This window comes from Monodon monoceros, unplaced genomic scaffold (assembly GCF_005190385.1).
Source record: "Monodon monoceros isolate NGI ecotype Baffin Bay Population unplaced genomic scaffold, NGI_Narwhal_1 Super_Scaffold_18, whole genome shotgun sequence".
NCBI lineage: Eukaryota > Metazoa > Chordata > Mammalia > Artiodactyla > Monodontidae > Monodon > Monodon monoceros.
Window position 1 is genome coordinate 99510149 of NW_021703774.1, and position 16470 is coordinate 99526618.

The following is a 16470-nucleotide window of genomic DNA, read 5'->3' on the forward strand; positions in this document are numbered from 1 at the left end:
GATTTAACTTATAGTTATTTTATTTTAATTTTTTATTGAGTGAAGTGCTCACATCTTAAGTGAATGAATTTGTACATACGTATGTACCCACATAACTACTATCCAGATCAAATATAGAACATTTCCAGCACTCAAAAGGCTCCCTTGTGCACCCTCCCAGTCAATACTCTTCACCTAAAAAGGTAAACACTATTTGGACTTTTAACACCATATATTAATTTTGCTTATTCTTGATTTCTTAAGGAAATACACAGTATTCTTTTGCATCTGGCTTCCTTTGCTTAACATCTGTAGTATCTGTCCCTGTTGTTAAAGAACTATAGTTGCTTTTTCACTGATGCATATATTTCAGAATATGAATGAATATATTTATTAATTCTGTTGTTGATGAACACTTAGCAATTATTAATAAAGCTACTTTGAGCATCCTTGTACATGTCTTTTGATAGATACAGGTCTTCATTTCTGTTGGAGTGGATGCTGGATCATAGGGTGACTTACGTTTAGGTTTAGTAGATACTGACAAATAGTTTTCCAAAGTGGTTCTACCAATTTATACTCCTACTATAAATATATTTGAATTCCAGTTGCTCTACAAATTCAAAACTTGATATTGTGAGTCTTTTTCATTTTAGCCACCATGTGCCATAGTGGGACTGTTCCTTTCGTCATCATCATTTTGATTATTTTATTTTTTTGTGGGGAAATTTCTGATTGATTCAATACCTTTAATGGCTAAACAACTATTAAGGTTTTCAATTTACTTAAAACATTCATTTATTTACGTATTTATTTGGCTGCACCAGGTCTTAGTTGTGGCACGCGGGATCTTTGTTGCCACATGTGGAATCTTTACTTGCAGCATGTGGGGGTCTTTAGTTGTGTCATGTGGGATCTTTAGTTGGGGCATGCAAACTCTTAGTTGCAGCATGTGGTATCTAGTTCCCTGACCAGGGATCAAACCCGGGCCCCCTGCATTGGGAGCGCAGAGTCTTAGCCACTGGACTACCAGGGAAATCCCCAAGGTTTTCAATTTATGCTTAAGTTAGTTTTGTTAAACTTAACTTTGTTGGGAAATCATTTATTTAGTCTAAGTTTTCAAATGTATTATCCTAAAACGGTTCATAGTACTTAGTCTTATTTCTTAAGTCATAGCTAAATCTGTAACTTAGGAGTTCCTTTTCAATTCTAATATTGGTTTTTATGCCTTTTCTCTTAGATTAATCTTGTCTGATGCCCATTACCTTGGTCACTGTGAAAAGAACCAGATTTAGGTTTTGGGGATTCTCTATTGCTTCTTTGTTTTCTATTTCACCCTTATCTTATTATTTAATCACTTCTATATTTCTTTTGGCCCTCTCCCTGTTGTGGCCTCTCCCGTTGCGGAGCACAGGCTCCAGACGCGCAGGCTCAGAGGCCATGGGTCACAGGCCTAGCCGCTCCGCAGCATGTGGGATCTTCCCAGACCGGGGCACAAACCCGCATCCCCTGCATTGGCAGGCGGACTCTCAACCACTGCGCCACCAGGGAAGCCCCTATTTTTCTTTTGATCAAGCTCTTTATGTCCTTTTCCTGACTACATAAATTGAATGTTTTAGCTCATTCACATACTAATTTTATTATTTTTTAAAATAAATTTATTTATTTTTATTTATTTATCTTTGGCTGCATTGGGTCTCTGTTGCTGTGTGCAGGTTTTCTCTAGTTGCGGCGAGTGGGCTTCTCATTGTGGTGGCTTCTCTTGCTGCAGAGCACAGGCTCTAGGTGTGCGAGCTTCAGTAGTTGTGGCACGTGGGCTCGGTAGTTGTGGCTTGCGGGCTCTAGAGTGCAGGCTCAGTAGTTGTGGCACACAGGCTTAGCTGCTCCGTGGTATGTGGGATCTTCCTGGACCAGGGCTTGAACCCAGGTCCCCTGCAATGGCAGGCAGATTCTTAACCACTGTGTCACCAGGGAAGTCCCTCACATACTAATTTTAATACATGCACAGGAGACTAAAAATTTTCTTCTGAGAATATCTTTGGCTGCAGCACACAAGCTGCAATATTTTTTATATCACTCAGTTCTAAGTCTTCTAATTTTCAAAATTTCTTCAACGGTCCATGAGTAGCAAGAAGGTTGATTTTAAATTTTCAAACATACATGATTTAGGGGTGGGGGGGCGGGGTTGTTATATATAACAATTATACTGTGGTCTGAGAAGGTGATATGTATGACACAAATATTTTTATCTTTGTTAAAATTCATGCTTTCTGGCAGAGTGAGGTAACAAATTATAAATGTTCTACGAGTGCCTGAAAGAATGTGAATTCTCAAATTGTTGGCTACAGGCTTCCATACATACAACCATTAGATCAAGATTATTAATCACTCAACTCTTCAGCTTCTTACTTTTTTGTTGCTTAATCTCACAATTCTAGTAAATGTGTAAAAGTGTTCCCTGTATGGTTACAGATTTGTTCATTGAAATTTTGTTTTCTTTAAGTATTTTGGGACTAAATTATTAAATAGAAGTTTAGAATCTTTATAGCTTCCTGCTTAAGTGTTACCTAAACATTATATATATGAGTTCTTTTTAACTCTAGTAACGCTTGTTGCACTTAGAACTATTCTGTGTGATATTAATATACCTATACCTACTTTGTTTTGGTGACTATTTGCCTGAAACATTTCTTTTCATCCCTTTGAGTTCATCTTTTCTGTGTCCTTATGTGGTTCTTTTTTTCTTTTTTTTTTTTTTACAACATTGTGTTTAATTTCTGCTGTACAGCAAAGTGACTCAGTTATTCATATATATTTTTCATATTCTTTATCATTATGGTTTATTACAGAATATTGAATATAGTTCCCTGTCCTACAGGTAGGACTGTGTTGTTTATCCTGTGTCCTTATGTTTTAAGTATGTCTCTTATAAACAGCATAAAGCTCAACAACCTCCGCCTTTATACTGGCTTTTTAATCCATTATGATTAATCATCACCCAAAGAAAAGTCTTTGCAAAGGTTTTGATCTTTCATTTTCAGAATGCCTATCTTCATTCTAGTTCCTCAAAAAGCTCCAAGAGTCTTCATGTCACATCCTCTCCAGGTTAAAACACAAATCTTTTGGCATAAAACACAAAGCCATTTAGTCTGGACCAAGCCTGTCTTTTTCCTCAAATCCTACTACACCTGTCCATTTATAAGTACACAAAACTCCTAGTGTTCTTCAGAAATGATGTTCTTTTATACTTCTATGACTTTGCACACACTGTCCAGAACGTGTCCATCCCTACTTATTCACCTTATGACAGCATAGTCAATACCCTACCCTAAAAATCATCTCTTGTATAAGTTCTACAGAGAGAACTAGTCACTCTTTCTCTGTACTTTTTTTTAGCTACATTGTAAGGCTTGTCTTCATGTATTATTATCTTATTATTTTAAATTATCATGTATAAAAAGCTCATCTGAGTAAGTAAAGTCTGAATTTCAGAATATTTAATCACATAGTTTACATTTACAATAGCTACATTTGTTAGTGTTTATTATTTACAAAGCACCTTACATTTCTTTTTTCATTTATTCCTCACATCAAGACAATATCATCTTGACTTAATAGATGAACAAACTGAGGTTCAAGAAGGTTAAATAGTTTCCCCAAGGTAACAAAGTCACTTAGAGGTAAAAACTGGCTGTTTGACTCCAAAACCTAAACATTTCCACTAAGTAATATTGCCTACCAAATATATATTGTAACCTGAACTATACTAACCAAATACTGCTGAGAAAATGTTCTTCCAAACTCATTTTAATGAAAAAATGACATAGATGGGTTTTGAGCAGTTTTTAGAAGTTTAAATGCACACACAAATATTTATCTATGTATGACAACTTTTCAAAAAACACTTTCTTCATAACATTTATATAATAGAAGAAATTTTTAAAACATATTTTTGTTGCCAGAGAAGATAAAAATGCAAATTATGATTTTACCCTGTGTAAAAGCTGCTATAATTACATTATTATACTGTAAAATCTCCTTAAACTAAAAATTTTTCATCTTTATTAGTTTAAAAGTTAACATTCAAAGTTAATGGTGATATGGTCAAAGCTAACTAGAAAACTTTATCTTAAGATATGGTTTATACAAAATAGATATTTTTGCATTACTTATGTATTCCTAAAGGAAGACCCAACCACACTTTCTCATGAATTTAATTTCAGAAATAAGTAAGTATCATTCATTGATAATCATTATCGGGCTTTAAGGAATTAATCCCAATTCAAAATGCCAATACCATAAAGTCCACACGTGAAATTTTTAATCAAAAATTTAAAAAAGTTAACGGACAAAAAAGAACATTAAATTTTCTACTGCCAAATTTCTGAAATTTTTTCACATCAAAAACTAAGTAGAATTTTAAACAGGTACTATATTCTTTGTTTCTCCTCTACAAAAACAATTATTTGCTTTAAAAACACATACCTCTTTCCTTGTTTACTTTGTTCAAGTAAGTCTACCTTCAGCTTTATACATTCCTCTTGGGACTTCTGCAAACTCTGTTCCTTTTCAGTCACCATTTTCTGACTCTGCTGTAATTTATCTTCTGCCTCTCTATAAAATAAAGATACTTTTAAAGGCTGTTGAAGAGATTGTTTCAGGTAAGCAAGAAATAGTTCAACATCAGGAATTCTATTAGTTTAAATCACTGAGTTAAGAGAAACAAATATTTAACAAGAGAAAGAGAAAAGGCGTATTCATCACTTGTGAACTATTAGTTTTCATAAGGAATAAAAGGATACTTCTATCAGATGATAAATATATCTGAAATAAAAGATTATATCCTATTTAATGATCAGATACTAGAAGTATTAGATATATTTCAGAAACTAGATAAGTATGACTGTTATCACCACTATATCCAGTGATTTTTCTGACAGTTGCAAAAAGCTAAAATGAAAATGTAGTAAGTATAAATTTTGGAAAAGAAAGACAAAATTCTTTTTTTTTGCTGATAATATCATTAGCTACCTGGAAAACCCCAGGAGAATCAAAACAAAAATTAGAATTAATTAAAGGTATGACAAATAGTCCAATTACAAAATAATTATAGTATTATACAAAAAGCAGTAGCCTTCCTATATACTATCAATGAACAGAACAAGAACAAATTCACACAACCAAAAATATAAAATACCTAGGAATAAACTTAACATATGTATTACAAAGAAAATTATGAAATTCTGATGATCATGAGAGATGACTTTAGTGTGCATCAGAATCATCTGCAGGACTTGTTAAAACACAGATTGCTGGGTCCCACCTCCCAGAGTTTGTGACTCCATAAGTCTGAGACAGGAACTGAGATCTGCATTTCTTACAAGTTCCCAGATGATGCTCATACTGCTGGTCCCAGAACTACTCTTTTGAGAATCACTAAAATGGAGCAATATGCTATTTAGTATGCATATATTTCTCATTTTATTCATAGCAGAAGAGGAAGATAAATTATAAAGTGCCTGATTCCTTGTATTTTATTTCTTGAACTCCCATCGAAGTACTGAGTACATATTACTATGTAGGGCAACAAGCAAACTAATTCATATTAATGAAAAACATAAATAAGCATCTCAGCTTAGATTTAGTCTTTTTTAGCCCCTATATACTGCATGTATCCTGCAGCCAAGAGGAGTTATGATGGACTGAAAACAGAATCAACAAGTTCTAACTAAGACAGTCTATACACCAATATGGATTTATTGGGGTGGGGGACAAATTTTAACAAGATACGTCAAAAAGTAAAAGTAGAAAATAAATATTTTAAAGCTGTAAGTTTTACCTCAAAACTTTATCTTGGGCTGAAACTTCTGCTTCCAAATTTATAATCTGTTCTTCTAAGATTGGTACAATGGCTGCCTGTTGTTGAGCAGGTTCAAGCATAGAAACCTAAAACAAAGAACTTTTAGAGCACTTTCTTCACAAAATAAATTAATCGACTTTGTCCTTAGTTTCTTTTACCATCTGACAGGGGTTCAGTAGAACTCCCCAGTCATTGTTCATTGTTTGTGAAGCTCATCTTATCTATCAATTTACATGGGCATGTCATCATCACAAGCCAGTCTCAGCATGTAAGCTCCTGCCATTACCCTCAACTTAACATCCCAAGATAACTGGTTAGTTATTTGGCAAAAAAAAGAGAACCTCTACAGACTAATTTAAAGATAAATTTATCTAAAAAGATAAATTTCACATACATTAGAAAATTAAATTTCAAAATCACATAAAAATACTTACTGAACCTTGTTGTTATTTAAAACCTAATTTTAGAATACATGCTTACTAGAGAAAACCTAGAAAATACAGAAAAGCATAGTAATCCTACAACTTGGAATATGAAGAGTGTAGGATGGTAGAAATCCACAACCTAAATGGTGTCTGGAAAAGAATACCAGTAAGAGAACTAATTATCCCCCAAAAAAGGAAGCATGAGATAATAGTACAGGGCAGGGATGAGGTCCAGGATAGAAAACTTGGGATATAGTTCTAACTCTGTTGATGAGTCCCTCCTTTTCCTACTCTCAGAACACCAAGAGTCACATGATGGCCTACCAAGAAGAGATAGAAAGTTATTATTATTATCTGGAGAATTGAACAGGAAAGGTTTGAGACTCTTGAGACATTACATGGAATGATGAGCAGGGATGAGAAAGAGTTAAAAACAAAGAGATTAATAAGGAACAGTCAGCTTCTAGCTTCCTACCCCACCTCATCTGGGGCTACCCCACAGGTAAGAAATCAAAGGATTCTTTGCTGGAGAAACTCAAGAGCTCCAAAGAAAAAGACCTCACATATGGATGTTGGATGGGGGAAGGGAGATATCTCTCTACAAAAGAGCCATCTTCTCAACCATCACCAACAAATGAAGCCCAATGGACAACAAACTTCACCTTTGCACAGAGAGCTTCCAAAGAGCATTTAAGTGCCTTCTCTTAAATACAAATAGCCAAAACACCAATATCTGAAAGCTTCTATCACAAAAGTCAGAGGTCAAAACAAAAGAAAAAAGCAACTGGCAGCAGCCAGGCAAACATATACACACACACAAACACACAGAATCATTAAATCTTCAGAGAGCTATGAGAAGATACTGCATCAGGATGTTATTAAATACAAAACAATCAGAGAACATGAAAAAGCTCCAGAAAATGAAAAATTATGAAAGCCAAAAATAAAAGATTCAATAGGATGACAATGTTGAGGAAATCACAGAAAAAGTATCACAGGAAGACAAAGAGATGGAAAATACCAGGAAAAAACTTGAAAGATTTAGAGTACCAATCCAGGTTAGGAAAGATAGAAGAAAGAAAACAGAGTGAAGAAAATTATCAAAGGTTACATAAGAAAAAATTCAGGGACCAAAGGACACAAGATTTCAGCCTAAAAGGGTCTTCATGTACCCAGCACAATAAATAACAGAGGTCTATTCCTAAAAACATAAGTGGAAAAACAAATGAAAAAATATATTACCCACTAGGAAAAGTAATTCACAATGGCATCAGATGCTTTAGAGACAAACTGGAGGATAGAAGACAAGAAAGCAATGTCCTAAACATTCTGAGGTAAAATAATTTTCAACCTAATTCAATCAAGTGTGGGGGAGAACTTAAGAAATTTCAGACAGACAAGGAAGCTACCAGAAACATGCTCCAACTAAAGAAAGAGCAAATCAAGAAAAATGACATGGGATTAAGGAAACAATAGACCCAACCTAGAAGAACATCAAAGAGAAGTCCCAGGAGAGCAGCTGGGCAGCAGGTCTGAAGGGCAATAAGCTCAGAGAGAACAAGATGACAGTCTCCAGAAGTGTAACTACTGTACAGACACTGCTAAAAGGTAAATTATGAATATGTTGATCGGTACAATGGGGAATTTCAGCAAAAGGTTTCCAACAGTAGCACATATGCAAAATCAAAGCTAAGACCTGCCCTGGAAAAGGCAGCCTCCCTAAAAAATATTTCATCAGGCAATTTAGAAAATGCTGAGATGGGAAGTAAAACACAAATATCTGTCTTACTGCCTAGAATAAACACTGGTGTATTTACATGCTCAAAGAAAGGAACAAAATGCTAATAGTTCAGTATTTATTAGCAAAATTCTTTTAATATCTCTTAGACTTTAAATAATTAAGCCTCTATGACTTTAAAAAGAATCTATAGTTGATTAAAAAATTAAAATACAATTAATAAACAGAAAAGGTAAACAGACACAACAAAAGAAATCTAAATGACACACTGAAAAGGTAAACTTCATAAGAAATCAAGAAAAACAAAATAATTTTCCCTCAAAGATATTTAAAAATATAGATATGTTTAAAAAAATAATAATACTGAATGTAGACAGAGTGCAATAAATGCCTGAAAAAATTATTTCCCTGTGATTTGACCATTCTGGAAATCTAACCTAGAAAAAATCCCAAACACCAAAAAAGTTTTATGTTCACTGAAGCATTTTTTCTCCTTAGGCTCAATAGTACTTTGTTTTGTTTGAAAAGTACAAAATAAAAAAAATAAAAAAAAAAAGAAAAGTACAAAATAAAGACCTCCCATAACTCTACTATTTAAAACAATACATTTAAAAAGTAAATAGTGAAAGTTTCACTATGACCCTCCAACCATTTCCAAAGTTATCAACAATATTGTGGAGCAGTCCTTCTGTCCTTATATTGATATATGTCATATGCATATCTATATACATACACACACATAGACACGTGCTCATTTTATAAAAAGCAAAACAGATTATTGTGTGTGTGCATGTATGTGTATGTGTTTTGCTCTGTAATATTTTTCTACCACTAAATATTTTAGGTAAGTTTTTGAGTGTTGACTGTGCAGACACCATTCTAAGTGCCTCTACATATATCATTTAAACCTTACAAACTTCTATAAAAGTCAAACAACTTTGCATTTACCTTAAAAAAAAAAAAGCTTAGTAGCAATCCATTATATGGATATATCATAATTTACTTTACCATGTCTCTGTTATTGGACATTTTGGTTTCTTCTAATTTTTTGTATACCAATCATATAGAAAAATATAGGAAACCACATAAACAGGGGAGCTATTAATTAAATTATGGTATACTCACATAAGGAAACATAATACTACCATAAAAAATGATTGTTGGGGACTTCCTTGGTGGTCCAGTGATAAAGAATCCGCCTTCCAACACAGGGGACACAGGTTCGATCCCTGGTTGGGGAACTAAGATCCCACATGCCGCAGGGCAACTAAGCCCGTGCACCACAACTATTGAGCTTGTGCGCCTCAACAAGAGAGCCTGCATGCCACAAACTACAGAGCCCATGCACCCTGGAGCCCCACATGCTATAACCAGAGAGAAGCCCGAGTGCCACAACTAGACAGAAACCCGAGCAGAGCATGTACCGTAACAAAAAGATCCCGCATGCCTCAACAAAGATCCCATGTGCCACAACTAAGACCTGATGCAGCCAAAAAAAATAAGGAAAATAAATAAATAAATAAAATAAATATTAAAAAAAGAAGTCATATTAAAAATGATTGTTGGAAAAGCTACGTAAATGCATCCAAAACTGCTTAGACTATGTAAGAAGTATAATACAATTCCAGGAAAAAAAAACTATTCAAACATGTAATATTTAACTATGTAATAAACCAATAAAAGCAGTTTCTAGATGGTGGAAACTGGGTTATCTTTCTCCCTTTTCTTTTTTCTATTTTTGAAGTTTTCAGCAATGAGAATGTATTATTTTAAGAAGAAAGATAAGTAAGCTATATATTTCCTTTGTACACAAAGTAAAACTACACAAATTGATAATCTTCAGATTTTAAGAAGTTCTGAATTATCTAAATGCATAGGCTATACAAGTTCCCCTAAATAATTTTCAGATATTAAATTCACATAAAATTGATTCTATAACATGTTGATACTATATCATAATAAAAATTATTATACATAACACATTAAGGCAATACAAGGAATATTTTCCAATTATAAATCTTAAGATGATTACAATTATTTTCTGTTGGCATAGTCACCACTTCAAGAAACATACTTTTGCTCTTGACTGTGTCAATTCAAAGTGGACAGACTCTATTTTAGTCATTAAAGAATGATTCTGTGAGACCAAACAAGCATTCTGTTGCCTAAATTTATTAAGTTTCTCTCGAAGACTTTTGATTTCCTGATCCACAGGGGTAGAAGATGAAAAAGACATCTGAAAAATGAAAAAGAACAATTTATTTTGAATTATTTCATTAAGCATTACATGTAATTAATGGAAATAATGAACAATTATCAATAAAATGACTAAGTAGCTCAGAAAAATGGGTTAAGATATTCAGTCAGTGTTGGTGAGGATATGAGACAATCAGCACTCTCTCCTCCACTGCTGGTGAACATGTACATAAATAAGTTCAGCCTGGAAAACAGTGGTATACTTTGGAAAAGTTCTTGGTATTATCCAGTAAAGCTGAACATGCTAAGACTCAACAATATTACTCCTGGCTATAAATCTGATAGAAACGTTTACACTTTTGCACCTGAAGATTAAAGACATAAAAATGATAAGAAATGAAATGCCCACAAACAACAAAATGGACAAATTATTATTTAACCGTTTGTATATTTCTATTATACTCTTTTGAATATATATTTTACAATAAATTACTTTAATTTTCATGGGAGTTGAGGTTTTCAAAACATTTAATTTTATTTTTTTGAATAATATATTTATGCAATTCAGAGTCAGAATTATATATTTTTAAAAAGTACATACAGAAGTATCATTCCCATCTTTAGTAGATACGTAACCATTTTTACAAGTTTCTTGTTTATAAATTTTTATATAACATCAATCAGCAAAAAATACAAAACTCCTTATATAGGAGAGTCATTAATTAAGTTAGGATCTTAAACCTAGTCTTCTAGTGTTTCCATACGCATATACAAGCAATACCAATTACCCACCCCGCCCCCAATAGCTCCTAATACAAAACCAGAAGAGTATGTATGTTGTTCTGCACCTTGCATTTTTCACTTGAACAACATATCCTGGCAATCTCTCCACAATCAATTCACTGAGAAACTCCTATTCTTTTTTTTTTTTTTAACCCCCTTAGCTGCAGTTTCTATTGCATGCTTATTCAACCAACTAGACAAATGAGATACTTCTAGTCTTCTGTTATGACAAACAGTGCCTTGTTTTGTACTTATACAGGTACTTTTCCAGAAATGGGATTTCCAAGTTAAGGGTAAACGCATTTGTGGTTTTGGTAAATATTACCAAATGCCTCTCCACTGAGGTTGTATCACTTTGCGTTTCTACCAGCAATGTATGAGAATGCCTATTTCCCCCTAATATCACCAACAAAATAGTGTCAAATATCTGGATGTTTAATAATCTGGTAGTGAATTTCTCTTATTGTGACTGAGATTGAACATCTTTTTATTTGTTTTAATTTCCTTTTCCATTCATGTCTTTTGCCCATATTTCCATTGGGTTGATGATTTTTCCTTATTTCTAGGAGCTTTTTACATATCAAAGAGATTAGCCCTTTATCTTTAATAGGCATTACCAATATTTTTCCCCCTCTGATTTATCATGTAACTTGTGATTCTGCTTAGGGTAAAACACAATGATTTCAATAAAGGCATATATATAATAAAAACAATCAGCAATTTGAATTAGGGTAGAGATCAAATTTCCCCAAATTACATAATCTTTGTAGACATGGAATTTGAATTCATTTTCTAAAATGTAGGCTCAGATAGCTTCATCAGCTTCCTTACAAAAAGAAAATCTCTCAACTGCTGGCTTTCTGAGGTGGGAAGAGGAAATTTTTATCAAGAAAGAGTATGATGTACATATGCAACCATATGTATATATGCATGCTGTCAATGGGGTAATAAAAATAGGAGGAAGAGAGTGGAAAAAGAGATAAAAGCGTTGAGTAAGGAAGAGGAGTATACATAGGGAGATAGATAATACGGCCAAATAAAAAAGAGGAAGAGAGAGTGAGTTCAAGACCAGGAAAGATGTCTAACAACATCCACAAAATTTAGAGATAATGAATGGAGCACCTGATCCAGGCTAAACAGTAAGTACACTTTAACCACTTAATAAGCCATGATTACCTATTACGTACATGGTACAGTACTAAAATCAAGGGGGTTACAATTTACTTGAGAAAACAAGATTAATTGCAAAAAGGTAATAAATATAGAAGTTTTAAAATAGAGTAATACACCAAAATAACTGCTCTCTTGTTAGGACAGAACAAGAACCATTATATTTAAATTCAAAGAGTCTGGAGTACTAAAAACTATGGAAAACATGAATAAGGTATTTGAAGAAAGAACTCAAAGAAAAAGCATTTTAAGTAGACAAGTCTAAAACTAAAACTACTTTTAAGTAGGCAGGTCTAAAAATAATAACCTTATCTCTTGGCTTTTTTTGAAAATCAGTACCACTATTGGGCATTTTACAAACTTTTTTATAAGATGAGTAATTCAAAAGTCCAAGCTGGCTAGGCTGAGAAAGATCTTCCAGAACGAGCCTTTCAGACCTTGAGAGATTAGAGGCATAACCAGAATTTTCACGTGGGCTAACACTAGAAAAAAAAGAAAAAATACATTTTAGTTCTTAGGTACTTTAAGTATCCACTCTAAATTTCTATAAATTAAATAAGAAAACAGAAAGAAAAGCACCTGAAATGTTGCTGAAAATCAGATTCCAGAAATGAACTTAAGGCATTTCAACTAAATTTTTAAATAAACCATAATTAGTTTTAAACTAGCAATCTATGTTTCTGGAGCCTCTATGCTAGGATTACTTAAGATTCAAGAAACAGCCATAATAATAAAAGATTAATTAAGCCTACACATGTATTTTATACTCTGAGTCCTAATATATTCTTTAAATTTTATTTATTTATTTATTTATTTTTATTTTTGGCTGCGCTGGGTCTTCGTTGCTGCGCACAGGCTTTCTCTAGTTGTGGTGAGCGGGGGCTACTCTTCGTTGCAGTGCGTGGGCTTCTCATTGTGGTGGCTTCTCTTGTTGCGGAGCACAGGCTCTAGGCGTGCGGACTTCAGTAGTTGTGGCACACAGGCTCAGTAGTTGTGGCTTGTTGGCTCTAGAGCACAGGCTCAAAATTTGTGGTGCATGGGCTTAGTTACTCTACGGCATGTGGGATCTTCCCGGACCAGGGCCTGAACCCGTGTCTCCTGCATTGGCAGGGGAAGTCTTAACCACTGTGCCACCAGGGACTGAGTCCTAATATATTAAAGGCCTTAATATGTAAATGCTTCTCTAATAGTTCTTTTTCCTAAACTGAAAGTTATACTCAAATTATTTTTTTTAAATTATAGAACATTATTCTCTACTCTGGACACATCAGAAACACATCATATAATAATGATATTCACACATTTTACATTCATAAATTAAAGTCCTACTCAGAATTGTACATGTAATTTTACTCACTCACCTAGATAACTCTTCCCCTAATCTCTGCAAACTCCATTCTGTTATCTTCAGTTCATGTCTTAAGGAAGCAACATTTGCCAGCAAACTTTCTTCTTCATTGTCTTTATTATAGTAGTCTGAGGAACTAGACTCCATTTCCTAAAAAAAGAAATGAATTTCTTATACCTTGCCTGAAAGAATCTGTGGTGTCAGTCAAAATACTCTCACACTAAGTAAATTTTAACTCATTATTTTTCTATTTCAAATGTTGTGAAATCTTTCATGGTTAATTTAAAACAAAGCAAAATGAAACAAAACACCCAGCAACAATGAATTTCTCAGCGTGTTAAGCTATAATGGAAAGTTCAACAGAATTTCAGTGAATCAATTTTTCATTATAGCCAGGGACTAGTTATTAAAGTTCCCCTTTTCTAAGCATCTTTAATCTTCTAACAATTGTGTAGACTAAGTGTTTTTATTCCATGTTAAAGATGAAGAAACTAAGAATGAGACAAATAACTTGCTCAAGGTCACACAAACTGTAAATGGTGGAACCAATATTTGAACCTAGGTCATCAGGATCCAAAGATCTTTCAATTATGTCACACTGTAGTTTTCTTATTTATTATAGATTTTCAATATGAAGTGTTCAAACTTACATAATCATGTTACAGCTGTGAACATCTGACAAAACTGGTATCATTACAGTCATTCATATTTTCTTTTTTTTTTGGCTGCGTTGGGTCTTTGTTGCTGCATGGGCTTTCTCTAGTTGCAGCAAGCGGGGGCTACCCTTCATTGCGGTGCACAGGCTTCTCATTGCAGTGGCTTCTCTTGTTGCAGAGCATGGGCTCTAGGCGCACGGGCTTTAGTAGTTGTGGCACATGGGCTCAGTAGTTGTGGCTCACGGGCTCAGTAGTTGTGGCACACAGGCTCAGTAGCTGTGGCACACGGGCTTAGCTGCTCCGTGGCATGTGGGATCTTCCCGGACCAGGGCTTGAACCCGTGTCCCCTGCATTGGCAGGCGGATTCTTAACCACTGCACCACCAGGGAAGGCCTCATATTTGCTTAAAGGTAATTTATTACCACAGAAAGCTTATCCCCATCTCCCATTCGCCATGGTTATAAAATTTAAAACCACACACTCACATTCACATCACAACCACAGAGATCAAAATGACATTTAGCAGGTTAACTCACAGAAGTATATGAAGAAAAGCTTTTGTCTCTTCAACTGATCGGTATCTCAAGGGTTGTGAAATTCTCTACTAAGTAGCTTTGCACATAAAAAATCATGATAAAGTACCGCCTTTTACTGTTAATTAATATACATAATTATCATGAATTAATAATACAATTAAGATGAAGGCTTTATAATCTTTACTACTCCTATACATCTTCTTGCATAATCTTAAAATTACATTCCTCTTTCAGATACTATTTACCTTTGTCATTGTAGCATCTCTTTCATCACCCTTCTAGAATTCTGACCACATCTCAAGCTCCTAAAGGTTAGGAGTCCTGTGTATTATATTCAGGACTATAAGGCACTTAGTGAAACTCAATATTTTCAGTGAATAAATGATTACTAAACTGCCCTTCCTTCCCCTCATCTAGCTAAAATAATATGACAAATTCATTCCACACTCAAAATTTCTCAGATGTAGGGAGGAAGATTAAAAAGAAAACTCTCACCTTATTGGAAGAAACTGGCAGGAAATTAAATGAGATGCTATGGAATCTTAGTAGAGAAAATGTTTCTATCCTCTTTCCTCTTTTGTTTCCACAAATTTGCTTCTGCTTAAATAAGAAGACTCTCCCAAACACAAGTCAATGGTTAAGGTCCCCATTCTGCTTTCTTTGCAACATCTCTAGTTCCCTACAGGATGGTGAAAGAAAAAAGGGTTACGAACATTTAGGCAAATTCTAAAATGCCATTCGACATTGTTTCGACTAAATCAGCTTTATGTCCAACATCTTCTGTATATTTTCATGTAAGAATTCTCTAACCCTTCTGAAGTATCAATGAAAACGTTTGCTATGCAAACATATTTTCATTTTCCTAGTAGGCCATTTATTATCTTTAAAAAAAGATTCCTGGGACTTCCCCGGCAGTCCAGTGATTAAGACTCTGCGTTTCCACTGCACGGGGCACAGGATGGATACCTGTCAGCGATACCCGCCTGCCATGCGGTGCGGCCATTTATTTTAAATAAATAAATAAATAAATAAATAAATAAATAAATAAAATAAAGATTCCTCCTCCCTTCAACTGACAGTAGTTATGAAGTCTAGCTTCATTGCCTGTACATACGTGGAAAAGCACATTCGGCTACAGACAGGCCCTGCCTTCTTTTGGCCCTAGTAACAATGCTTTTGTAGGTATACACACGCACACCCATCACACCGAAAAACAAGTGTTCATTATACTTCCTGTATGTAAAAAGATGGGCTGTAGTCGAAAAGTATTCCTCATTTTGGAAGGAGGTCATGGCTTTATATAGTATTGTCTTGTACCAAGAACGCTCAATTTGACAGAATTGGCCCTTCGTTCATCTGGAAGAAGTGGAGGAAAACATGACAGCTTCCTTTCCGATTTTTCGTCAACTAAAATACAACCCTGCAGAGCAGCGTGCGCAGCGAGGGCGAGGACCAGACGAAACGCATCCGAGCGTACCGACAGGGAAAGGAACAAAACTCCTTCAGGTAGGCGGGTTTCCACCCTCCAGGGGCAGTCGCTCACCACCGAAGTCATAGTTGTGAGAGAGACCCACCGACGACGGCGCACGCCGCGATCTCCGCTGCGTTCGGAAACTTCGGACCCTCTGCCGGACCCCAAGCGTGGAACCCCAGACACACCACGCAGGAAACTAGCGAACCCCAGCTGGCCCGAGGACAAACCGCCGCGGGAGCCGTTGGGGACGCCCCGCCCCGCCGCAGCCCCGCCCCCCGCGAAGACTCTGCGTGAAGCGACGCCGG

General features: G+C 35.0%; 1 protein-coding gene across 7 annotated transcripts in view; it reads right to left on the bottom strand.

The window, feature by feature from the left end:
• CCDC18 (coiled-coil domain containing 18) overlaps positions 1-16411 on the bottom strand; it is a 117905-nt gene extending 101494 nt beyond the window's left edge. For 4 of the 7 annotated variants that reach the window (XM_029228829.1, XM_029228833.1, XM_029228835.1 and 1 more), the window contains exons 1-7: positions 16266-16411; positions 15187-15370; positions 13513-13649; positions 12459-12633; positions 10077-10238; positions 5819-5925; positions 4465-4593 (exon numbers count right to left, since the gene is read on the bottom strand). In XM_029228829.1, the coding sequence (XP_029084662.1) occupies positions 4465-4593; positions 5819-5925; positions 10077-10238; positions 12459-12633; positions 13513-13646 (707 nt within the window). In that variant the 5' untranslated portion in view covers positions 13647-13649; positions 15187-15370; positions 16266-16411. Of the gene's footprint in view, positions 1-4464; positions 4594-5818; positions 5926-10076; positions 10239-12458; positions 12634-13512; positions 13650-14149; positions 14317-15186; positions 15371-16265 lie in introns of those variants that run through there. The other 3 variants (XM_029228832.1, XM_029228830.1, XM_029228831.1) reach the window with 3 other exon arrangements.
• Positions 16412-16470: the final 59 nt, after the last annotated feature.